Source organism: Platichthys flesus, chromosome 14 (assembly GCF_949316205.1).
Source record: "Platichthys flesus chromosome 14, fPlaFle2.1, whole genome shotgun sequence".
Classification (NCBI taxonomy): domain Eukaryota; kingdom Metazoa; phylum Chordata; class Actinopteri; order Pleuronectiformes; family Pleuronectidae; genus Platichthys; species Platichthys flesus.
In genome coordinates, this window is record NC_084958.1 from 19750927 (window position 1) to 19773982 (window position 23056).

General features: G+C 43.0%; 1 protein-coding gene across 1 annotated transcript in view; it reads right to left on the minus strand.

Annotated features, from left to right (window-relative positions):
- Nucleotides 1–10160, minus strand: part of LOC133968661 (netrin-G1-like) — a 49574-nt gene extending 39414 nt beyond the window's left edge. The window contains exon 1 of the mRNA XM_062404824.1: nt 9508–10160. Within this exon, the coding sequence (XP_062260808.1) occupies nt 9508–9753 (246 nt within the window). The 5' untranslated portion in view covers nt 9754–10160. The remainder of the gene's footprint in view (nt 1–9507) is intronic.
- Between the last annotated feature and the right edge of the window lie 12896 nt (nt 10161–23056).

Here is a 23056-nt window from a genome sequence, read left to right on the forward strand (position 1 = left end):
AATAAGCAATTTGTGGTTAGTTTTGTTTTGTTGAAAGACTAAATAAACACAATATATCTTATTGTAGCGGGTTAGAGTTAACCCTTTGTGATGCTAGTGGACAGAGCCAGGCTAGCTATTCCCCTCTGCTTTCAGTCTTTATGCTAAGCTAACTGCCTTAAGGCTCTGGCTCAAGAAGTAGCTAAAAGCTTAAAATGTAAACCCAAAATTTAGAAATCTTAATTTTCTGTATTTGTAGAGTTAAAACAAACATGTAGCCTGTATGTGAGTTGATAGGTATCTGCTACCATTCATTATATTACAATAAGGTAACAGTGTTTTCACTGTATTTCTGTATTTAACCTAAAAACACAATAATTATACCAATTTTCTCAAATGACTCTGGGGAAGAAAGCAATTTATCGTATTTAATGACAAAATTTAGGATCATAATTGCTGATATGCGCCCATGAACCACGATGAATGAATAATTTCTCTTGGCCAACTCGATGTCAACACACAGAAATCCACACTATTGTGATTGCATGACATTCAGGAGGAGATTATCTGCTGTGTTATGTTAAACATATGAAAAAGTGGCTGCATTTGAAACGTTCCCACCGACAGACTCTTAAGGTCAAATCTGTGGTCTCCCGTGAGGCTACAGCTCGATTGCCTGACACTCCTCAGTCTCGCCAGAATTACACAGTGTCTTCAGGGAGGGGAAGTCCTTCACGCCCACATGTACGCCCCTGCCTGAGAAGTACGAACAAATAAAAATCTTCGGCAGACGGGTGAGCCAAGTCAAATTGTTTGGGAAGCAACAGAGAGCCTGACATCTTTTGAGTATTTCAATTACCGTATCTTTTACAAGAATCCCATTCAAGGTTGTCAAGCATAAAAGGAGGCTGAATGGGCGTTGAAGCACTGAAGGTAGTGGGAACGAAAATAATTAAATTTAGGGGGAAGGAATTCCTTTTATTTAATTTTATTACAGATACCCTCTATTTTATTTATTGAAGCTGAGACAGACACTGCAACAGGAGGCACTCAAGGGGAGGGGGGGGGGGGATTCATCAAAGTATTAACCAGGGAATGTACGTGACACAGTAATTTCGTCACCATGTAAGTAGTGAAAGCGGTGACACTTTCTCTACTGTGTCTAACTACTGTCTCGATGGTATTGACAGGCACCACACACACACACATAACTAGTTCCCTTTGTAGTGAGGTGTAAGACAAACCCAGTGACTCACCGAGGAAACGCTCGTGCTTGTATCACGCCTCCGCCAGTGAAGCGGCAAAAAATGAGTTTGTGCGTAAATCTGCAGCAAATTAGTTAAAAGTGGCTCGTCAACGAGAAGAGGGGGAAGCTAAATGAGGTAAGAGGATTTCCCGCGAGTCTTTCCAAAATACCATCTTATTTCTAGCATTTCGGGTCCTCGAGCACGATCCAGGAAATGCTAATGAGAATTATCTCTGTCGCCGTGCTTTGAAATTCAAACCTAAAGGGAACAAAAATAAGATTTAGTATCTTATGTAAAGTGAGTTGACGGATTTGAAAAAGAGATGAGAAGCAGAGATGTGGTCGAGTCACTTTGCCTTTTTCACACGTAAACTTGGAGCAGGCTTAGATCAACTTTTTGTCTAAAAATACACATGTGTAGATTTAATCTATATTATATATTCTATTACTAACCTTTTCATAGCTTCCTCAATTTGGTAAAAAGTTATTAATCAAACTACTCTCCTATGATCTGCAAAACGACATACACAAGGACAACTGGTTTACAAAAGCCTTAATTTAGCTCCATTTAACTCGATGCTTCAAGTAGAATATGTTCATTGAGTATTAGTTACTTTTTCCCACTTCAAGAACTCCTTCCCCTCCAAGCCAGAAACAATTTGGTCTAAAGGCAACATTGAATAAATGCACTTATTTTAAATGCAATCCAATCAACAGTTGTCAAAATAAAGACTAATAGAAAATATTCAACCAACTAGTGGCACTACAGGGAAATTTAAGTCATTAGAAACTATCCCCAGAGGACCATGAATATCTGTATGACTGTTGAGCTATTTAAAGGATTCATCCTCTGGGGATCATTAACATCAGTACACATGTGCATTAAAGTACAGAAATGATTTGCCAAACTAGCTCTGCCCACATTTTCCACCAGTATGACGTCGAATCAGATGCATCACGGCTCAGGGAAAGCAAACTTACAAAGGAACAGAAAACACAAAGGCACCAGAGCACAGTGATTAATTTGTTGCTTTTGATGTTGAAAAAAGACAATTTCAAAGCAACTGTGTCTTCATCTGAGATGCAATGAAGAAATAAAAAAAAGGCAGGAACATAAATAGTCGACCCATAGCAGGTGTTTTTGTCATTGAGAAATCGGCTGAACTGGTTTTTAGATTTATTGGATAATGAATCAAAAGATGTTCTTTGAGAGATCTTTTTTTTTTGTCTGGAGCAAAGTGGTGGGAACAATCATGACTAAAAGCCTAATATTAAATACTTCAAAAAAATACTGAATGGAAAACCCTGCGTAGCCCAGATATCCTGAGAACCAAACAATATGTGATTAATGACTGGAAGGATAAACACAAGACGTGAAATAAAAGCACTGTGGTTTGTAACGTTGCGTGAAAATGTGATAATGATGGCCCCACCTCTTCTAATAGTTCTGTCTAATCTACTCCCTGCATTGTTTGAATTAAATCTGCCTTGACTCCGGCTGTGTTAAGTGTTTCCTTTCACTTCATTTCAAACATGCAGCGTAATATCAAGGTTTGACAGTCCCCCATGCAAAGCAGTTAGCAGACTGAATTAGAACTGTTTATAAAGCTATTTGTTTTTCAATGCAGATAATAGGGAAGTAAAACGGTTAAGGGAATATATGGGGATTTCCAACAACATTTGAATTAGTACAAGACATCTTGACATTCTTGTAATGTTAAGATTATGGGCAACAAAAAGAAAAAAAAAATGCAATTATTATGATTTCTGCTGAGAAAGCACTACTCCTGCATTTACCTAGGTGAAAATATCCCAAACTGGATTTTCAAGTATTATACCTCCTTGGGAGAAATTCCAAAAAGAATAAGGCACTTATGCAAATAGTTATGCGCTCCATTTCAGACAGCAAACACGCATTCAACTGTTAAGCTGTCCAGAAAGACTCTGTCTAGTCGAACCACAAAGCCCATCCCTTTCTTTTTATAAATCCCCATGCATAATTCATCTCTTTGTATTTACAACTCTCTAAGAATTAACCTGTCACAGATCCCGGGGAATAATGCAGACATACGCATCTCTATCAGTCAAGTGCTCACCTCGTATGGAGCGCCCCCCCCCCCCCCCCCCTCTGTTTTCAAACAAGCCACGGAGATTATGCATCATCAGATAACAGAAAACAATGGACGGAGAAAATTAAAAAGCCAGGAAGCAAAAGAGGTGGCAGGCGAGTGAAAGAATAAATGACGACTCCCCCTCCCCCCCCCCATCCTGGAGTCAGGGGACATGTTGCATGTCATCTCGCTGTCTTGGTACGCAGTGGCGCGGTGATGATGTGCTGGGCAGGGCCAGTTCAGAACAGAGTCAAGGGCACCGGGGTGACAGGAAGCTAAACGCTCCAACTGTTCCCTGTCTCCAAACAAATATATGGATGAGTGGATCCCCCCCCCAAGGAAGAAGGGCACAGAGATCAAAGAGGGGCAGTTTCAGTTTGACCTCTGAACTGCCTGTAAGGCTCAGTGACTACAAACTGACCCTGATATTCAAACTGGCACAGATAAGGTCTGTGTAAAGACTCAATTCCTCTTACCTATACTAGCACTATGTAACACTTATAGTAGGCTTTTTATGTTGAGTCTTAACATTGTGGTTTTGGAAAATGCGTAGACTAGATAGTGTAAAAATAACAAAACAGAAACCTTAACTTTGTACTTTTATTCTCTGTTCGAGCGACTTGGAACACTTGGAGCGTAAACCTGCGTTAATAGATTTCTTGGTCATTTGGGGGAAGTGAAACTAGCTGTAATAGCAGCTTTGACAAATTATCACCCTGTAGGCAAACACATTAGCGATTAGTTGCTTATTTGCACATTCAGCAGATAGCGAGCACTTTTAGCGTTTAGCTGGAATCACATGATTTTTTTGCTCTCCTGTTTTAGCTCTGGTTTGGTCTCCTCCAACTCCTGAGAAGAAATAACTGGGCTCTGTTGTTTGCTTAAGGAGTTATGTTTATTATTTGGATACTTCATTTTTCCATTTGTGATAGGTTTAATTGTGTTGCTTCATTGAGTTTTGAGATATTAGATAAAACTTTCACTTTCTGCAACTAACAAAAAGATTTGTTAAAGTGGTGAGAGTGAAACAAATCAACAAGTCGTGTAAAGGCTAATTTATACTCAACATAAGTTACGGTTGAAATTCAAACAATGCTGTACAGACGTTAACAACACATTACTAAAGAGGTACATAACCACAACCTTCTCTACTGTCGCCATTGTTTGTTGTTGTTGTCAGAAACCCTTGCCAATGTGCTGCCCTCTAGTGGATTTATTGAATCTAACCACGATGCCAATGTAGAGGAAGAATGGATGTTTGTGGGCATCGTTTAAAACAAAGATATTTCCTTTGGTAGAAGCTCAAACCTTTGGTCAAACTATAAAATATTCCTTGTCCCCTCTCTCTAACAACAGAGTGCTTTCTGATCAGAAACTGCTTTCGGGTACAATGACATGAATAGTTGAACATTTGAAAACTCAACACCAACTTGAATCACAATGAAATCAATTAAATGCATTTTCAGCTGTTTCAGCACTTAACTTCAACCTCAGGGCACAAACTTGCAGACTGGAAAGGGAAAGTGCCAGTGAATTGAATTCAGGTAGTAACATTTAAGAAGCACAGCAGGTACAGCTCTCGAGCACATCTTGTGGGACACTGAGTCGTCTCAATTGCCATTCTGTCGACTCGCTTTCTATGTCCATGACCTCACAGCCACTGTAGCAAAGGTTACTTCCCTTTCTCTGAAGTCGATTATCTAGTTCTCTTTCTAAAGTCCATTACATCAGTTCTTGTGGGCATGTAAGGCACAGATTGAAAGTTCACAATGGCTTCCGTCATTGCCGGCACAGATAAGTCTGCCGCATTGACTGTCAATAACATGGCGGTCTCCGAGCAGCTTAGTGGGAGCTCTCGTCTTGTCTTTCCCCTCTAAGCCTCAGAGGGGGCCGTGTGGTGATCTGGCAGCCACAACTGCTTTCATCCGTTCTGTGAGAACTGAGTAAAGTTCAGTGGCATTACAAGCCTCTACCCGGTAAGACTCGGAGGAGCTGGAAGAAACGCCCGCGGCTGAATCAGTCTCACGGATGTTGATACAATTACCGACATAACGCAGATGAATGGCTGCAGATGCCGTGGAGGGTGTGGTCCGTTGACTCCCTGACTCAAGGCTCACGTTCTCTCATCTGGATCCAGAGCAACGGCAGAGCGTCTCTGGAATTTGTCTTCCAAGGTTATCCGCGTTTCAAACCACTGGGTGAAAAGTTGCTAATTAATCAGGTCGTGATTCAAACACCACTTTAACACGACAGCCGGAATATTTGACAGGGTGGTCTGCCCCAACAAAAACCTAATTTATTTATGCAGCATATTCAAAAATGTAAGAGCCTGACAGCCGTCTGCCGAAACACTTATTCCTATTTTGTGGAGTAAACACGTTCCATGGCCATTACTTGGCAGCAACAAAATGATTTGGTTCAAGTGCATGAAAATTAAACCTCTTTTCTCAATGAAAGCGCTTTAATGGCTCCACTTTTGTGAATTGCCATTAAATTAACCAGAGCCAACCCGATTTGGACTTTAGAGGGTTAGAGAAGCTGTGTAATTAAAAGCACTCTTGTGCCTGTTAACCATATCAGGGAGGATTATGAGAGGTTTTCGCAGCAGATGTGTTTTAGCAGGAAATCTTCTGTATTAACAGCTTTCGTTCATTAGGACCCACGTGCTGCAGGGGTGTAAAAACTGTCTCTGCTATTATCTAATAAGGTAAATTGTGTTAGGGCTGAATATTTAGTATGTGTTTTTACCATTCATTAAAACAGGAAGGGTCAATATTTTTATTTTATACTAATTTATACAAATGAAGTAATAACAAGCTAATAACAACCTTGTAACTTGAATTAATGAATTTGAATACAATCAAATAATTTTTACGCTGCATGTTAGAGTAATAATCTGCTGATTAAATGGAATTGAGCCACAGCGGAACAGTGCACCACATGTGAACAGCCTTAACACCAACACGGTTTGAAGAACCCCTCAAGGTCTGCAGCTAAAAATAAAAGCAGGGCTAACTTCCTGAGCCAGAACACCTGCCCTAGACACCGCTTCTCCTGGACCTTCTTTATCACTCGTCCTCGAACAGAAAGAGAGAGAAAACACACTTAGAATCTGAACCCAAAGCAAAATATCCAGTTCATCCAAAGATGAAACAACCTCAAGCCTTCAGATGTAAAATATCCACTGTTGAATGATTAATGCCCCTTTCATGAGCACAGACTGTCGTAACTATATTTGGCAGAGCTTAGTTTTGACAAAAAAACATCCTTGGGCGACTGGGATGGGATTCATAAGTGCAAAGGAAAGAGGAGTGGGGGGGGATTGAGCCATGTAGGATTCTTTGACCGACCACTATGAGGCAAACCAACTCCTGAGGAAAGTGGACCGGAGCAGCAACCGCAGGCAACGCAGTGATTGGCTAGGGAGCTCATTTGCACGCTCCTCTCATCTCCGGCAAACTCTCAGGAAGCCCCGGTGGATAAGGTCACCGGTGTCGGTCTGCCGGCGTGCAGGCCGAGAATGTAAACAGATCAAAGGCACAACAGCTGTTTAAGTGAGTGTGGGAGGAGCCGGTGTTCTCGTGTTCTCATCTGAGCGATAATGACCTCGAACTCATGTCAGAGGTGATGGATAAACTATCAATCAGACGTTCGGACATGTGTGAAGTCAGGTTACAGTGTGATGGAACGTGTTTAGAGACACGGGGACAGAACTGCTTCATTCTGCACATGAGGGGAAAAACACCAGTTATACGACAGGTCACCATTCTTTGTACCTTCTCAACCTGCTGGGATTACGCCAGTGTCAGATATACGAATTGTGCATTTTGTTAATTGTGATAATACTTAAATGAAATAGAAATTGCCCATTGAGCTATGGGATTAACTTATCATCATTGATCAATAAACAGTCTAGGCGTAATCCTGTAAAAATATATTTTTCAGGATGTAAGATAAAGGATCGTTTGATGTGTTAAAATAAAAAAAATGATGTAATGTTCATATTATTTGATAAGTCTCTGCAGGTCTAGGATGCAATATGTCTTTGTCAGCCCACACAAAGTCAACATGCTAACATGCTCACAATGGCAGTGTTAATATTCGGATGTTTATGAGGTTCACTTTTTATTTGAACATGCTTACATTTGCTAATATGCTCGAACTAGAGAATTATGCTCGAACAGTAATTGCGATTATAAGTGAAGATGGCTCCAGTTGGAAAAAGTCTGTAATTAATGCAGACATTGACATCTGCATTAAATTAAATGGCAATATATTGAATCTAGACTCTTTACTCAAAATTACAAATGTCAGAGAAATGCTTGATGAAAAGTGAAAAGAATTCATTAAGTCGTTACGATTCATCATCTGAGACACATGGACGTCTTGTGCCAGCCCATCTCACAGCAATCAATGTTATATAGTTATAGAAGCTCTGGAACAAAGTCAGCAGGACTCTGGGGGAATAAGAACATCTTTACCAAGTTTGATGGAAATCCATCCAATAGCTGTCGAAGTGTTTTTGGCACCAAATTGGTCAAGCGACCAAATCCTGACCGTCAACAGTTAAATGGGATGTAGCATCAGCTATTATTGTTTTGTTGTCCCAGTGCCAGCACAATCAGGATCAAACACCAATGTCATGAGGAGCAGATCAGGGGAGTTTATCACATGATAATTCGAAGCTCCAGCACTGTCATCATCTCTCTTTCAACATCAAGGTAGATGCTTTTAGAATGTATCATCACCGTTGTTTAAATAATTTAAAATTAGAGCAAAGGCCAACAATGTAATTTGATTATCCTCTTGTCCGCAGACATTAGTAGTTACAAGCATACAGAGTAATATATGAGCTGGGTCCCGATGTGTAATAACTAAACTAAACTTTTCAGTGTAAAATATGTATTTAAGACAAAATAAGGTGTAGGTCTAAAATATACTGTAATCTTTTTAAAACCTCCAATAAACTCAAAAGGGGAACATGGACAATAAAGTGACATCTCTAACTACCAACAGTTACTAACGACTCTGATGCCTCTTTGTCTCTAGGTGGCTCTTTATGTTCCATCTATTATGTTAATATTGTGTATTCAGGATAATCTTACAGGCCGATAAAGGTTGTTTTGTTTTGATATAAAGCTCAACAAAACGTCACAGGCGACTGGAGACCGGCTCTTTTTTCATCCTACGGTGGCTCTAAATGTCTCAATGCCATCTGGAGCCGTGAGAGTAAAAACTACGTTTTAAAGATGCCCATTTTAATTGGTAAATATTTGCTTGCAGGAGCTCTCAGCAGGCACGTGCACGACTTCTAACAAAGCGCTTTAAAGTGCACGGGTTCTAGCTGCTTCCGTTGAGTGAGATTCTGAACGAATGCAACCCGGGGTTGAACTGTTGGTAATGGTTGATAAGGGCCAATGGAACACGATGCTGAACACTGCACTGAGCATGCGGCACATAATAACTGTGTAATTGTTATCATTAAGGTAATCCTCCCTCTGACTCAGTGTGTGTGTGTGTGTGTGTGTGTGCAGTGATTTGTGGATTTGCATGTAGGCTACTTTGCATGTTTGGGTTTGGCGAGAAAATCTATCTTAACAATATTGTCCCAAAGTTGATATATTTCTGTAAACATATACAAATTGACTGTTGCTGATTTACTGGGGAGCCTCTGAAGAGACAAATGCGAAAAATATATTTAGATGAGCAGAAACAAATAAGGTTTTATTTCCAAAATTGTATGCAAATGTTTGCAGGAAAACACAACAAATCTTTCAAGGGAAAGTTTTTGCAGAAATGAAAAAGTCGATGTTATTTCCTTGCATCTAAATAGTTTTGCTTGTCCACAGAAGAAATATTTGACGGGAAAATATCAGTAACTTTGGAAATATGACACGTACACACACCTTCCCATAAGCCTGAGTCTGGGTGACTATGTACCCACACATACAATATATGTTTATCTATAATAATACATTTCAGTGAGTACATGTGTATCTGTCTGCTGCACTTGCATCCTGATACACAGCGGGTCGGGCGTGTACATTAATCTCTGCGGCGGCTGCACATCGCCTTGTGTGTGCTGCTCTCTATCCCTGACCCAGTGCGCCGTGAGATCCTGGCTACAGCCTCATCCGTCTCCATCAGGGGACAGGCGAGGTTACGACTCACCAAAGCGCAGTAGGTTTCTGGCGGATCTCCACACGTAATGTTTTGGGGGTCGAGGGCCACTCGCAGGTACTTTGTCATGTCGGTGGCTTCCGGCTGACAGGCCATGTAGTCCCATGCCAGGCCCTCCTCCGTGTAGATCTGGGACTTGCACACGTCATAGTGTCCCCAGGCCGCCGGGTAATGTTGCATGGTAAGGGCCACGCTGGCGCAGACGGCTTGCAGCGTGAACAAAACGTGCCAAAGCATCGCTGGTGTCGTTCTGAAGGATCTCTGAGGGAATTCTTCTTCTGGTTTTCACTTTACAGCTGCCGCTTCGTCACAGAAGCAACACAATGACCGAGAGTTTTTCTAAATAAAGCGCAGCTCTGAACGGTGCAGTGGAGGATTTGGAAACTGTGGCAGCATGTTGCTACATCTGTGTCGGCAGCTCCAGGCGACGATTAGCCCCCATTCGGTTACTTTGTCTTTGATTGCCGCCACTTCTGCTCCGGCTGATGAGGTGTGTCACCGAGTGAGCTCCTTCAGAAGTGTTGATGAGAGGGTCAACAAAGGGTCAGAGGAGATGAGAAGAGGGGAGTGACACTCCACATAAGTCAGCGGCTGTCAGATGTCGTCGCTTGATCTCCTGTCAGTTGTGCCTCTTTGCCACAAGCAGCATCCTGAAGAACAGAGGAGAGAGAAGGCCTGGTGAATAACACAGATCACACCAAAGCATAAAAAAACATCAGAAACACTGGACTGAAATATTAACACGGTTTAAGGGCACTGAGGCGTATAAATAGAGGGTCTCACTTCCCACTAGCACCTGGCTGTAGATAATGTTCACACAAACCCGACGCAGGGTCCCCTCAATAACAACCGTGCCCAAATCACTGTGTACAATCCAAATCAAGCTTGTTCCGCGAAGCCTAATCTCCATTTGATTTTCATACAAAAAGGCTCATTTCCATGTGTCAAGTCACTGCTTTTAAGTTATTGCTCTTTCCCTGCGACTCCTGCTCTTTTATAGTCGAGCGTGTTTGTCCAGATGCCTTCTGAGGCATTTGGGAAATATTAGGGTAAAATTGGAAGACAGAAATGGTCTATTTGAGGGATTGTACGTTTCTCCGAGCTATCACAACCCATCAGTCAAATGGCCTAACTCGGCAGGTAACGGTGCCTGGCAGCAGTCAGCGGAGACCCAGCGCATCTCAATGTCTCACGTAAAAAAGTGCGTGTGTGGTAGTGGGGTATAATAAAGTGGAGCAGGTATACGTGGCCACCTCACGCGAAGTAAAGACAGTGTAAATAGGAGTTCAGTTACTGTCAATGAGCTCAGACGGCCGGAGGTTTGCTCCTAATGAAAAGAAGTTTATGTTCCAGGAAGTCACTGATCCGAGGCAGGGGCTAAGTATAACCTCCTGTCCGTGTAGGGGCATTATTCTCACAAACATGTACAGTTCCAGCAAATACGCATTCGCAGCGTAACATTTATTTTATTCTTTCGCTGAATGCCTTGCTCAGGGGCTCGGTCGGCCGCACTTGTTGATGGGGAAAAGCGAAAATACATTCTAACGACCGGGTTGAAAGAATGCGAAGAGACTTTTACGTTCATAGAAAAAGAGCTGTGTTTGGATTCGTGTCCAAAAGATTGAGGTCTCTGTCAAATCAAATGAATAAATGCAGGAAACTTAATAAAAAGTCTCATGTGAATGTGGGAAACATGAACTCTCCTTAATGTGTTCCTGGGGCTCACACACAGGCAGGTTCCTCTGCTCTCTGCTGGCACATCCAGGCATTAGAATTTAGTGCTCTAATTTTTTTGAGATCTTATCTTGGACCGTGAACTGAATCGGTTTTGACCACATCTAAGGCAATTACTGCTTTCCCTGCTTCCAACCTAATGCCCCTTTTTAAAAAATGACTCCGGGCCATGAATACATTACAACTGTAATGAAAGACGTTCGTCTGAGCCTGAGAAATTATCTGTGCTGCTGTTCAGACTCGGCAGACCCTTCCAAGGTAGGCCTGTTGGCAGGTATGGATGGGAGGCTTCGTTTGAAAAGACCTCTACTGGGAAAAAGGGACTGGGATAAAAAACCCTAGGAGCGAGAAGATTTGGCTCTTAAAATGTGCTTGTGTCAGTTGACAAGATTTCTAAGAGGAAGGCAATTACAAATTCAATAAGACGGCTGGAGCTCAGGCGTGATGAATATATATAACACATATGTCAGTCCCTGATCAGGAATGTGTGGTGAGAAGGACATACACATACACACACACACACACACCCTAATTCATTATACAGAGCTTGACTTTCATTATAAAGGCAGTCAAATTAGGTACCAGCAGCAGGGTGGTGGAGGTCGCCCTATCTTATTTTTATTTAATAGGGGACGTTCAAAGCTAATAAGCCACGGCTAATGGAGCTAACCACAGGAATATTGGTTTTGATTCATGGACACCTGGAGGAATGCAATCCACACACAAGAGGCAGGGGGAGGGATCTTCAGCGAAACCTCAGAGAGCAGATATAATTCAGCGTTAAAGCCCTACTAACAAGACCATAATGGAGAAAAAAGGGATTATAACATATATGTCTCATGATGAGACAATATTCCCACGCACGAGAAGTGTTCTGACACCGGTTTAAGAAAGCCACTCCCTCTGCGTTGATTCAGAAACATCACTGGAAGCGGCATCCTGTGTCTGCTCGTGTTATAATAACTGTGAATCTTCCTTTGCGCTGTCCCTCCGATCTCATAACATCAGGCTCTTTTCACAAAGCTAAAAATGCAATATACAGCAATATTACAATCTCCGACTCTGATTCCCCCCCCCATACACATCTCCACCACGAGCTCCGAATGCGAGGCAGAATCTCAGGAATGTCATAATTTCGCCGAGAAAAATATGAGGTCAGATTCTATATTAAAAGTCATCAATATTTGAGCAGCCCTCCTATGCGGGAGGGGGGGTTAGAACTCAGGGTGACCACCTCTCTCTCTCTCGCTCGGTTCCTCTCTGCCTATCTCTTCCTTCCTCTCTCGCTCTCTCTCAGTCTCTTTCTCCTCACTTGTTTTTGAAGCCTCTGAAACACCCCCTTGTGTCCGCTTGCATTCCATCCCCTAGGCAGCTCATGCATGGCAGAGTGTTTTAAAAGTCAGCAGGCAGCCGTGCCCCGTGGCTCATATTGCTTACAAACTCCCAGCCAGACTCCTATAAAGCATGGCGGATGTTTTCCATTCATTTTATAGTAATCCAACTAAAGTGTTGCTTTGCCGTCTGTCTCCGAGTTTGTCTCCAGTGTGTCTCCCAACGTGGAGGGGGGAACTGTCCGTGGTGCTGAACTATAGAACATCAGATTCGCTGTTTTGCTCCATGCGGATTGTGGTATGAATTTAAATACTGTTTACAAAGAAAAACAAACCAAACCACAGATATTGACATGACAGACTCAAGCTCTCGCTGTTATTCATCCCTCAACAATTGCTTTTTTTCTCGTCTTGCCATCCTGCGTCGAAAGGAAAGGATTTTGGATTTGCACAAATGCAATGCCGCCTCGTTGTGTTTATTGATTTTGCTGACTTCCCACCAATAACTCCTGATCCGCTGCCAGTGTGAGCAGACTGATGCTTTGTGGCTGCTTGATGAGTGCAACAATAAACTGGTTAATGCTTCCAACGTTCCCCGAGCCAAGGACCAACCCTGCCATGTGAGTCACAGTGGGATCAACTGGCAAACACAAGCATGTCTGTACTGGCACGTAATTTCTCCTCTGATTGTGTTGCTCTCCTTCATTCTTCCCTCTCTCTCGGTCCCTCATTCAACCTCCCAGCTCTGCTATTTCTCCTCCCCACTCTATTTCTTTGTCCCCCTCTCTCTCTCTCTGAATAGCAACCGCCCTGCTCTGGATCTGTAAGTACATAAAACATACAATTATTGTCTCAAGGCTGCACCTGTGACCTGGGAAACTGAAGCTCCATTACTTCGCTTTCTTATTGACCACAAAGGCAGGCTGTGCTTTCCTGCAAAGAGCTTTCCCCCCCACAGAAGATGTGGTTGTGAAAATGTGAGGGTCCCTCTGTACGGAGTCCAGCCAGCCTTACACCACTGGCCACGTAAATCTGCAGCCATGCATTATTCAAAGTTCCACTCCAGAACGACGTAAATGCAAAAAATGCAGAGCATGTTGCGAATATTTAAAATCCAGGACATGTAACATTCATGCAGTCAGAATCTCAGGACGGAGAACCCGAGCAAAGGTCCGAGAATTCTACATTTGATTTGGTCAAACACCAGATTGGAATTGCGATGCAAAGAGAGCAAGCACGTGCTGTGGTTTGGATAATTAACCTTTGTCTATTTCTTCTGGGTCACATTTTGCGCAGAGGCGAGGCACACATGTGACTTTACTGATCTGATGCGCAACAGGTTAAACTGACACTGTTTCACGTGAAAAACGACTCGTGCTAATGAGAACACGTTTAACACAACGGCAGCTTCACATTAACTGCACACGACGCAAATCCAGATTTACGAGCTCCCACATCTCGCCAAACACAGTCTCCTCATTAAACTCCGTAAAGAGGCGGAACCGGGGAGACGTGGTGGATAAACTGTGCTGTGTTTTATTCTGTTTCATATCAGCCGCTCATTCCTTATTAATTTTCACTTCAGACCTGATTACTGTTAACGACCCGCCCATGAAACAGACCGCTCTAATTACCCTGCTCCTGCTCGTTCTGTCACATCTGTCATCGTCATACAAGCGATGATGAGCCAAAAGGGGGATGAAAAATGCACAACCCGAAAGCTCAAAACGCAACAATACTCACGCGTGAATCTGCTCCTGGGACGAACTCATTCAACAAGTTATCTACCGAGCGTGGCTGCAGAACGATTCTCACTTCTCTCCCAAGTGCTCCTCTGGTTTCCCACCAGATTGTAGTGAAGGCGACGTGTGCGCAGGAAGCGCGCATTCGTACGGACAACACGAGGTTCTCCCTTCGTCCCAACTTTCCTTTTCAACTTTTGTCTTTCGCTAAACCAGCTTCTGCTCCTAACGACAATCGTTAACGTTCACACTTTCACTCTGTCTGCTTACTAACGCCGACGAGTTCCGTCCGGCTTCGCACGCGAGCGGGTTGACTTTACGCAGCGCTGCCTTTGGCGCAGCGTTCATCGGAATGGCGCACGACAAAGACTTTGGATTCACGGAGGTCTGAGGGTCATTAAAGTCCATCAGCGCGTGCGAAAACACATCCGGGGAGAAACTCTTTGGGTCAACTCGAGTCGTTTCTCAGCTCGAGTTGAAGACGGGAAAGGAAGAGAGAGCGAGAGAGCGAGAGAGAGAGAGAGAGAGAGAGAGAGAGAGAGAGAGAGAGAGAGAGAGAGAGAGAGAGAGAGAGGGAGATAAGAAATCTTTTCTAAACGGAGCCAGAGTCCAGATACATGTGAGCGATCCGACGGGTCCTAAAGAGAACACCGACTGGTTAGTGAATCTCAGCTTCAGCCTTTCGTTTTACGCGCCTGCTGAATTCCCGTTAATGAGCCACATATTTAGAGTATTTTTTTCCGAGAGGCGAGTGAAGCACTGGAGTTATTTCAGTTATCTCAGTTTGGGAAATAATTACAAACTCTTGCATGGGACGACTCGGCGTATTTTCCAGCGACTCTAAGGTGCAACATTCTATTTAAAGTTGCTCGATAACTGCTGTGCAGCCGAAGAAGTCTCTCACAGATGCGAGCTCCAGACGCACTGATGTCAAGTGTTTCTTAACGCCATGCAAATACGAAATATGAGTAAACTCTGTGAGTTTTTATTATCATCGCCATAAATGAGGCATTAGGAGAGAAACGAATCTAAAAGCAACTTCACAGAGGCGGGAGCTCAGGGCAGGAATCCACAGTAGAACACGATCAGGATGCAGCAAGGACAGATTCTCAGACGAAGAAAGAACCAGTGTTTGAAAATACAATATCATTTGGTTGTTTGCCCGAGGACAGAGATTATTATCACTACAGTAGTGCTTCAACAGCTTTCGGAAAACAAATAAAACAAGATCTTACCTTTCATCCGAAAAGGTGAGAGACTGAAAGTGCGCTTGAGGGGGGTAAGAAATGGAAAAGGAAAAAAATGAAAACTCCTCTTGGTTTAATTATTCGGTGAATCTCGCCGCCAGAGCTGCAGGAATAGCTGGAGAGAAGGTGCGTGCACCGGGCTCCCTTGGCGAGGAGTCACATATGTCACCCTCTCCACTACAGGGTGCCACGCAGCCCGGCGAGCAGCCGCGCTGACAGGTCGCTTTGAACGCGCATTTTAATTGTGCCGTAATGACAACTGGTGTGGATCGCACGATAAGAGCAGCCGCACCCAGCCGAAGGTCACCGCAGTAATCGAGCAGACCGTGTCCCATGTCGATGCCACCAGAGCCTCAAAAAAACCGACTTGTACAATAACCCCTGCTTTTCTTTTCATTCATATTTCTATATGGGCGTGCGGAGGGAGTGTTTTCTTTCCACTTCCAGCACAGAAGCCCTTTTGCTCTTTCCTCCTTTTCTCCCCTGTTTGCAAACCGTTTAAGGAGAAATGTAAAAGGAGCAAACAGATCTGCAGAAACACACCAGTTTTGTCACGTTTAACAGATTTTGAACCGTCATGTGAAACCTCCTCGTTTTCAGCACCCCGGACAGCTCCCAAACTTCAGCACCTTCTGGGTTTGTTCAGAGAACACGATGAAATGTTCCTCATTCAAAAATATGTTTTTAAAACAGTTGATGCTGATGAACGTAGTTTATTATAGTGAAATACAGTCCATCCTTCCCCTCTATCCCTCATTCTCTAATGTTTACTCATGCATTTCTTTCTTTCTCACAACCAACATTCTTCTATTTCATCTTAAAATCTAACATTAGACCCATTGGAATGAAAAAGCTTATCTTTAAAAGGGTCAATTTGACCTTCTAAATTTGCTTCATGCCATCGTTACTCACTTTCAGAAACCATATACCCAGCACAGACAAATCTAATCTCCAGTCTTCTCCCTACTCCTTTTTGCAGAATGTAAACTAAGCAGCTAAGCGATTCAAATTCCCCCAAACAGCACCGCAGCCGGTATCGATTTCTGGGCAAATTAATATGCAATGAAAGACCTGTCATCCCATTAAAAAGTGACAATGCTGTTTCTGTTCTGATAAAGGCAGATTTTGGTCGGGGGGAGAGAACGGAGCTGAATGACAACAAGTCTCTCATCCCCACCGAGGTTAGTGTCTCACATTGTATCAGAGGGTTCAGCCTTTGCTTGGAGCAACTGCTGCTCTTGACATTTCCATTAAATCATTCCTCCTGGAAATACTGCCTTACCACCCTGACACTCACAGCCACCACTCTGCTCCCTCATTCTGATGCTGAGCAGGATGGATAGACAGATAGAAAGATAGGTAGGTAGGTAGGTAGGTAGGTAGGTAGGTAGGTAGGTAGGTTGATAGATAGATAGATAGATAGATAGATAGATAGATAGATAGATAGATAGATAGATAGATAGATAGATAGATAGATAGATAGATAGATAGATAGATAGATAGATAGATGGGTGGATAGATAGATAGATAGATAGATAGATAGATAGATAGATAGATAGATAGATAGATAGATAGATAGATAGATAGATAGATAGATAGATAGATAGGTAGGTAGGTAGGTAGGTAGGTAGGTAGGTAGATAGATAGATAGATAGATAGGTAGGTAGGTAGGTAGGTAGGTAGGTAGGTAGGTATATATATATGGGTGGATAGATATATATATAGATAGATAGATAGATAGATAGATAGATAGATAGACAGATAGATAGATAGATAGATAGATAGATAGAGACAGACAGACAGACAGACAGACATACAGACAGACAGACAGACAGACAGATAGATAGATAGATAGATAGATAGATAGATAGATAGATAGTAGATGGTAGATAGTAGATGGTAGATAGATAGAGGGATGGATTAATGCATTGATGGATAAATAGATAGATAGATAGATAGATAGATAGATAGATAGTAGATGGTAGATAGATAGAGGGATGGATTAATGCGTTGATGGATAAATAAATAGATAGATAGATAAATAGCTGAAGCTCTGCAGCAGATCTGTGAGTGAAATGCTGATATCAGCCTGTAGGATGACAATTGGTTGCATGAATCCTCACCAAATGTCACATGGATATCACTCCCCTAAATATATGTTTTATTTGCACTAAGATTCATGCCTGCATCTCGCAATGTTAAAGAAAGTAAAATATCGGAATCTTGCCCTTTTTCCTGATTTGCGTGTCCCATGCCTCCTTTCGTGGAAATCTGTTCTGTAGTTTTTACAAAATCCGGCTGACAATTAAACCAGCAATTAGTTTAAATGTAATAAATAAGTTAAACAATCCTAAATCCACCTTTGACCCAATCATTGTGTAAACAAGTGACCTTTCAGTCATCCTTCTTTGCTTTTCCTATTTTCATTGATTGAATTAACACCGGTGCAGCCACAGCTTTTAGACCAGAGTTCAATGAATATTGATGTCACACTGGTTCAGGATGGTGGGAGTAAAAAAGGCTGCAGGAGACGGCTCTCCCCACTCTCGCCAGAGCCCCCTCTGGTCAAAGGCTGTGGGGTCAGCCGAATGAATCCACAAAGCGCGCTTGAAATCACATCAGAGTGTCAGGAATCCCTCCATATAGCAGCTCCTTGCTTTTTTTTCTTCTTCCCTTCTCAGCAGAGTGCTTCAGCGTACGAGGGGGACAGAGAGGTGGAGCCTGCCCTCTCACCCTCTGCATGTCCTCTCCCTCGGTGCCACCGCAAGCTCGGTTGACAGAGATGGAGGGCTTTCTGTTTGATTCGGCTCCCGGGGGTCTATTGATAGTTTCAAAGTGGAGTCCACCCGCCACTGCTTTAATCATCCGTGACCCCACCTGCATGTTGGAAGCCCACAGAGGGGGACGGGATCAGCGGCCCTGTACGTGTGCATGTGTGTGTGAGCAGGCGAGAGAAAGAGGAAAAGGAGACGGATATAGAGAGAGGATAAAGAAACATTGAGACATACAGAGATAAGATGGGGAGAAAGAATGAGTCCATCGAGCCACTTCTCAACCATCAACCCTCATGTGGATCGAGATCTTCCTCACGCGTGCTCTGGGATTCGCAATAAAACTTTGGTTCTTTCCCATCCGGCTGTGGGCTTCTCATGACGCCTTTCTGTCTGGTTTAGGTTTTATTAGTTAATCGGGTCTTTCTCCAGAGGTGGGGCAGAGAGAATCAGCATGCAGGCGCAACTTACGGCTGCCAAATTAATTCAATTTATTCCAAAGTCTTTCTTAAGGCCAAGGTTGTAATTATGGCATGCAATTAGAGGGGATATAAATATTAGATAACTTCCCAATTAACTGTCAAAGTGAACCGAAAAGTTGCTTTTATTGGTGATTTACATAAAGATCCCCAGAGTGCTCCTGGCTTTAATTAAAGCAAAACTCACCGAGCACAACAAACATCACATTGTTGAGTGTGGGTTGATTGTGTCACAGACGACGGCTGATAATCGGAGTGAGACGTCACCTTTAAATGACAATCTAAAGGTGACGTCTGTGTGGTGGCATGTGACAGTGCATCCTCACCGTGTGAGGCACAGATGTGGAATTTGAGTGATTCATTACCACACTTTTATTCTGGAGAGTTGTGCCGAAGCCACCGCAGTGCAGCTCGGAGCTGGAAGTGATCAGGAAGGAGATGGGAGACTCAGGAAACACACTCTGGAATTAGATCAAGCTCTGCAGTGTGTCCGTGGGTGAGTATGTGTGTGTGTGTGTGTGTGTGTGTGTGTGTGTGTGTGTGTGTGTGTGTGTGTGTCGGGGAAAGTAATGCTCATTTAAGACATGTAAGTGTGTAAACATCCTTATTTACTTCTTTGGTGTATTGGAACACAGACTGAAGTTACTACTTTACTCTGTTATATCATATAATTAACATAGACAGACCGTTGGCTAGTGTTAAAGTTTAAACACTAAAAAGTTTTGACCTGCCTTGTCAGTAACTTCACCAGCTCTTGTTCTTTGGTCTTGTCAATCAGGGATGTGCATGTGAGCGTGCACTGTGCAGGTTCCAGGTTGCCAGAGAGAAAAATAACATAATGGCTACTAGCTCTTTACCCTGGCTCCCTGTCTGTCCACGAATGGACCTCAAACTCCTGCTGTTGGTTTATAAAGCCCCGAATGGTTCAGGGCCAAAATATATTTCTGATCTCCTGCTCCGTTATGAAGACCCCTCAGGTCGACTGGAGCAGGTCTGCTGTCTTTCCCCAGAGTCAGAACCAAACCTGGAGAAGCAGCGTTCAGTTTCTATCCTACACATTCGTGGAACAAGCTCCCGGAGAACTGCAGGTCCACTGGAACTCTTAGTTCTTTGAAATCAACGCTGTAGACTTTCCTCTTGTTTAAGCTACGCCCCCAAAACTCATGAGCGTGCACTCACCGGCAATGTACGAAATCTCAAGTCTTCTGTGACCCGCTCGCTATCTTCTTGCTATCGTCTCTGGGTCTCGTGAAGACTCCTCTCATGCGCAGTGAGAGCACGGGGCCTGGTGCGTGCAGGCAGGGCTATCACCAATCATTTCATTTGGACCGAATGACATGATTGGTTGCGTTTATTTCAGTCCTGCGAGTGCCACTGACACAACCTTAAACACATATAAGGTTAGATTGTTCATTTATATACCTCATGGCTGGAATTACTTTCGAGATACATAGACAGGAAGAACGCAAGACTGTCATCACCTCCGGAATCAGGGATCAAAAAGTCTTAATGCGTGGGAGTCACATAAAAAAAAACATATTTTTCCAGGGAAGCAATTTTAACATTTGTAACTCTGGTGCTACTGTGTTGTTTAATTCCTTTTATTCCTTTTTATTGTACTTTTATTGCGACTATATTTTATGTATATAATTTATATTATGATTTGGCTCTACACAAATAAATTGAATTTACTTGAATTGAATTGAGAACATTAGATAAGACTGTCATCTTTGAACCCCTGGACTCTGGAATCAGAAGGTCTCATTGTGTGGGAGGTACGTTCCCGTTCTTTGCCAGGTAAGCGAACAAGCGGGTGGCACCTCAGCTGCACCGAAACCAGGGCAGCCGAGCAGCTGGAGCCTTGAGAGCGGTGGGCAACCCGCCAACCTCTCCGCGAGATGTGCTACATTTCACAACATGATGGATGGCACGAGTCATTCTGAGCCGTAACAACAAATCAGCTCATCAGCGGCCCTCCTTAATAGTTGAGCGGAGATAGAAAGGGGGGTTCTTTTAGGATCAAGGATACAATTTCACGTGGAACGAGATGATGAATGTGAACAACGGGCCAATTGACGGATTCCGATTATTTCCCCTGCCCTCCTGTTTCAATCCACAGAGGAGATGCTGCTGCTGAAGTACATCGCTGGGTCCCGTATGTACGGTGCACAGCTCACACTTGCCACAGGATCATTCAGTGTTCACGACAGACTGAATGAAAAGTGCATCCATGACGAAGAAAATCAAAGCTCGAAAGTGAGAGGTAGCTACCGGCGGCTCCGGAGGAGAAGAAGAATAATCTACGAGCTAATAGACTGGAGGAAGCTTTGCATTGTTTAAACTTCTGCTGTCGTTAAAGCATCGGCTCTGATATGTCCAATATAAAAGGTGTAGACGTTTAAGAGAAGAGCGCTGGTGGACTTCCTGCTGAGCGCTCTACAGCCGACAGGGGCTTCATACTAATGTGAACGACCATGATACTTAAATATCTCCGTGTCTTGATCTTTGCCACGATGACATTTGCGGTGGTTTAATTCCCGGTTCCCGAGGGAGGCAGCGGTTGTTGGAGCGTATATTGTAAAGTTTATTAAACCACATCTTTTTCTTTTTTTTTTTGTTGTCAGGGGAAATAAGAATGAAAATCAATTGGATGAATCAGGCCAAGATTTTGCTTCTTGGCTCAAAACTCAGGTCGTGAAGGTTTTTCAGAAGATGTGTAACCGCGAGCCTGCTTTCCAGAAGGCAGACGTGGATGGAAAACATCCCAGAACCAATTATCCGTGAATCTGGATTATATTACAGAGATGAGTACGTCTTGTGAAGGCATTCAGTGGAACCAACCAGCGAACGCTCAGCAGACCAACATCACCACTGTCATTAATTAAAATTCCACGAGTCCTCTCGTTATTCTTCCCTGGCCACTACCTGCATCTCTCTGTGTGTCGTCCCACAATCACAAGGCTATTCATTGATGGGAGTATTCTAGTGTTGTGCCTTATTAATCACCCGACTATCAATTAAGCCCACACAGTCGGCGCCGAGTGTGCTCCTCCCATACATCATGCTATTTGTGTCTGTCATGTTCTGAGCGGTTCATTATTTCCAACATGGACCATTGGCAGCCCGACAAAGCAGCCATTGACCTCTAGCTAATCTCCTTTTGATTGAGGGTTACATATTTTATGGCGGAGGCTGCTTGTTAATGCCCAGGTGCAGTTAGAGGGTATCGACTCGGTATAGGTTAGCATATATATACGAGGTAAAAAAAAACAAAAAAAACACAGTGTTGATTTGTGAGTGTGATCGCTCGGTCAGGCATTCACTCACCCATGTGTAAACTGCTCTTCACTGAGGTTAACGTGTCGGGGGGGGGGGGGGGGGGGGGGGGGGGGCAACAGGGACTCAAACTGAACTCGGTTGTTAAAGCTGCTGAACCATCGGGAGGAACGAGAAACTCAGCTCAAGGAATAAAAGGGTTTTTCCTGCTCCCACTGTCTCCCCAGGACTCTCAGTGCAGAGTCACATGTTCATCTCCTTCCTCAGGTTCTCATGGTTCTTCCTCTTTTTGATTCCTGTCTGTCGACCACTTTGTTTTAGGTCTTATATACGTAATAGAAATAAAGATATAGCTAAACAGTGACGCAGGGGCCTCTAGATGGCCTGTAGAGGACATAACGCACCCCTCCTCCATGTCAGTGGATGGAACATGTGACAGATTAAAAGATTAAGTTTGTGTTGAATATCTTTTTCTCTGTCTCTGATGAAAAACTTTAATTTATTGGATTTGATACAAGCAGACATTAATTCGTGGTTAATTCAACTTTAACCAGTTTCTAAATTGATTTAGCAGAAAATGAAATCCTGAAATATATTGATATCACAATATAACCTGACACAAAAAAAGATAGATAGAGTTTGTCCATAGAGCTCAGTCCTACCCTTCTATGACTAAACCATCTGTACAGTTATCTATGAAGGGACTTTTTTAAATTGTATGGGGGATGAATAATGGTTCATGGTTAATTATTTTTGCATTGTCAGGTTTTTCTCAGCTTGCTTTGTGTATATATGCGATCCATAGGTTTTCAGCGCAATCATCATAGCTTCATTAAAAAGGTGCTGCATTTGTTCTAATCTACATTAAGTAACACTTTATTAACATTTGACAATTGCATGAACCTTCTATTCACGATGTGTTAGTAATAAAATGGCAGCTGAGAGAAAGTGTGAAGTCTG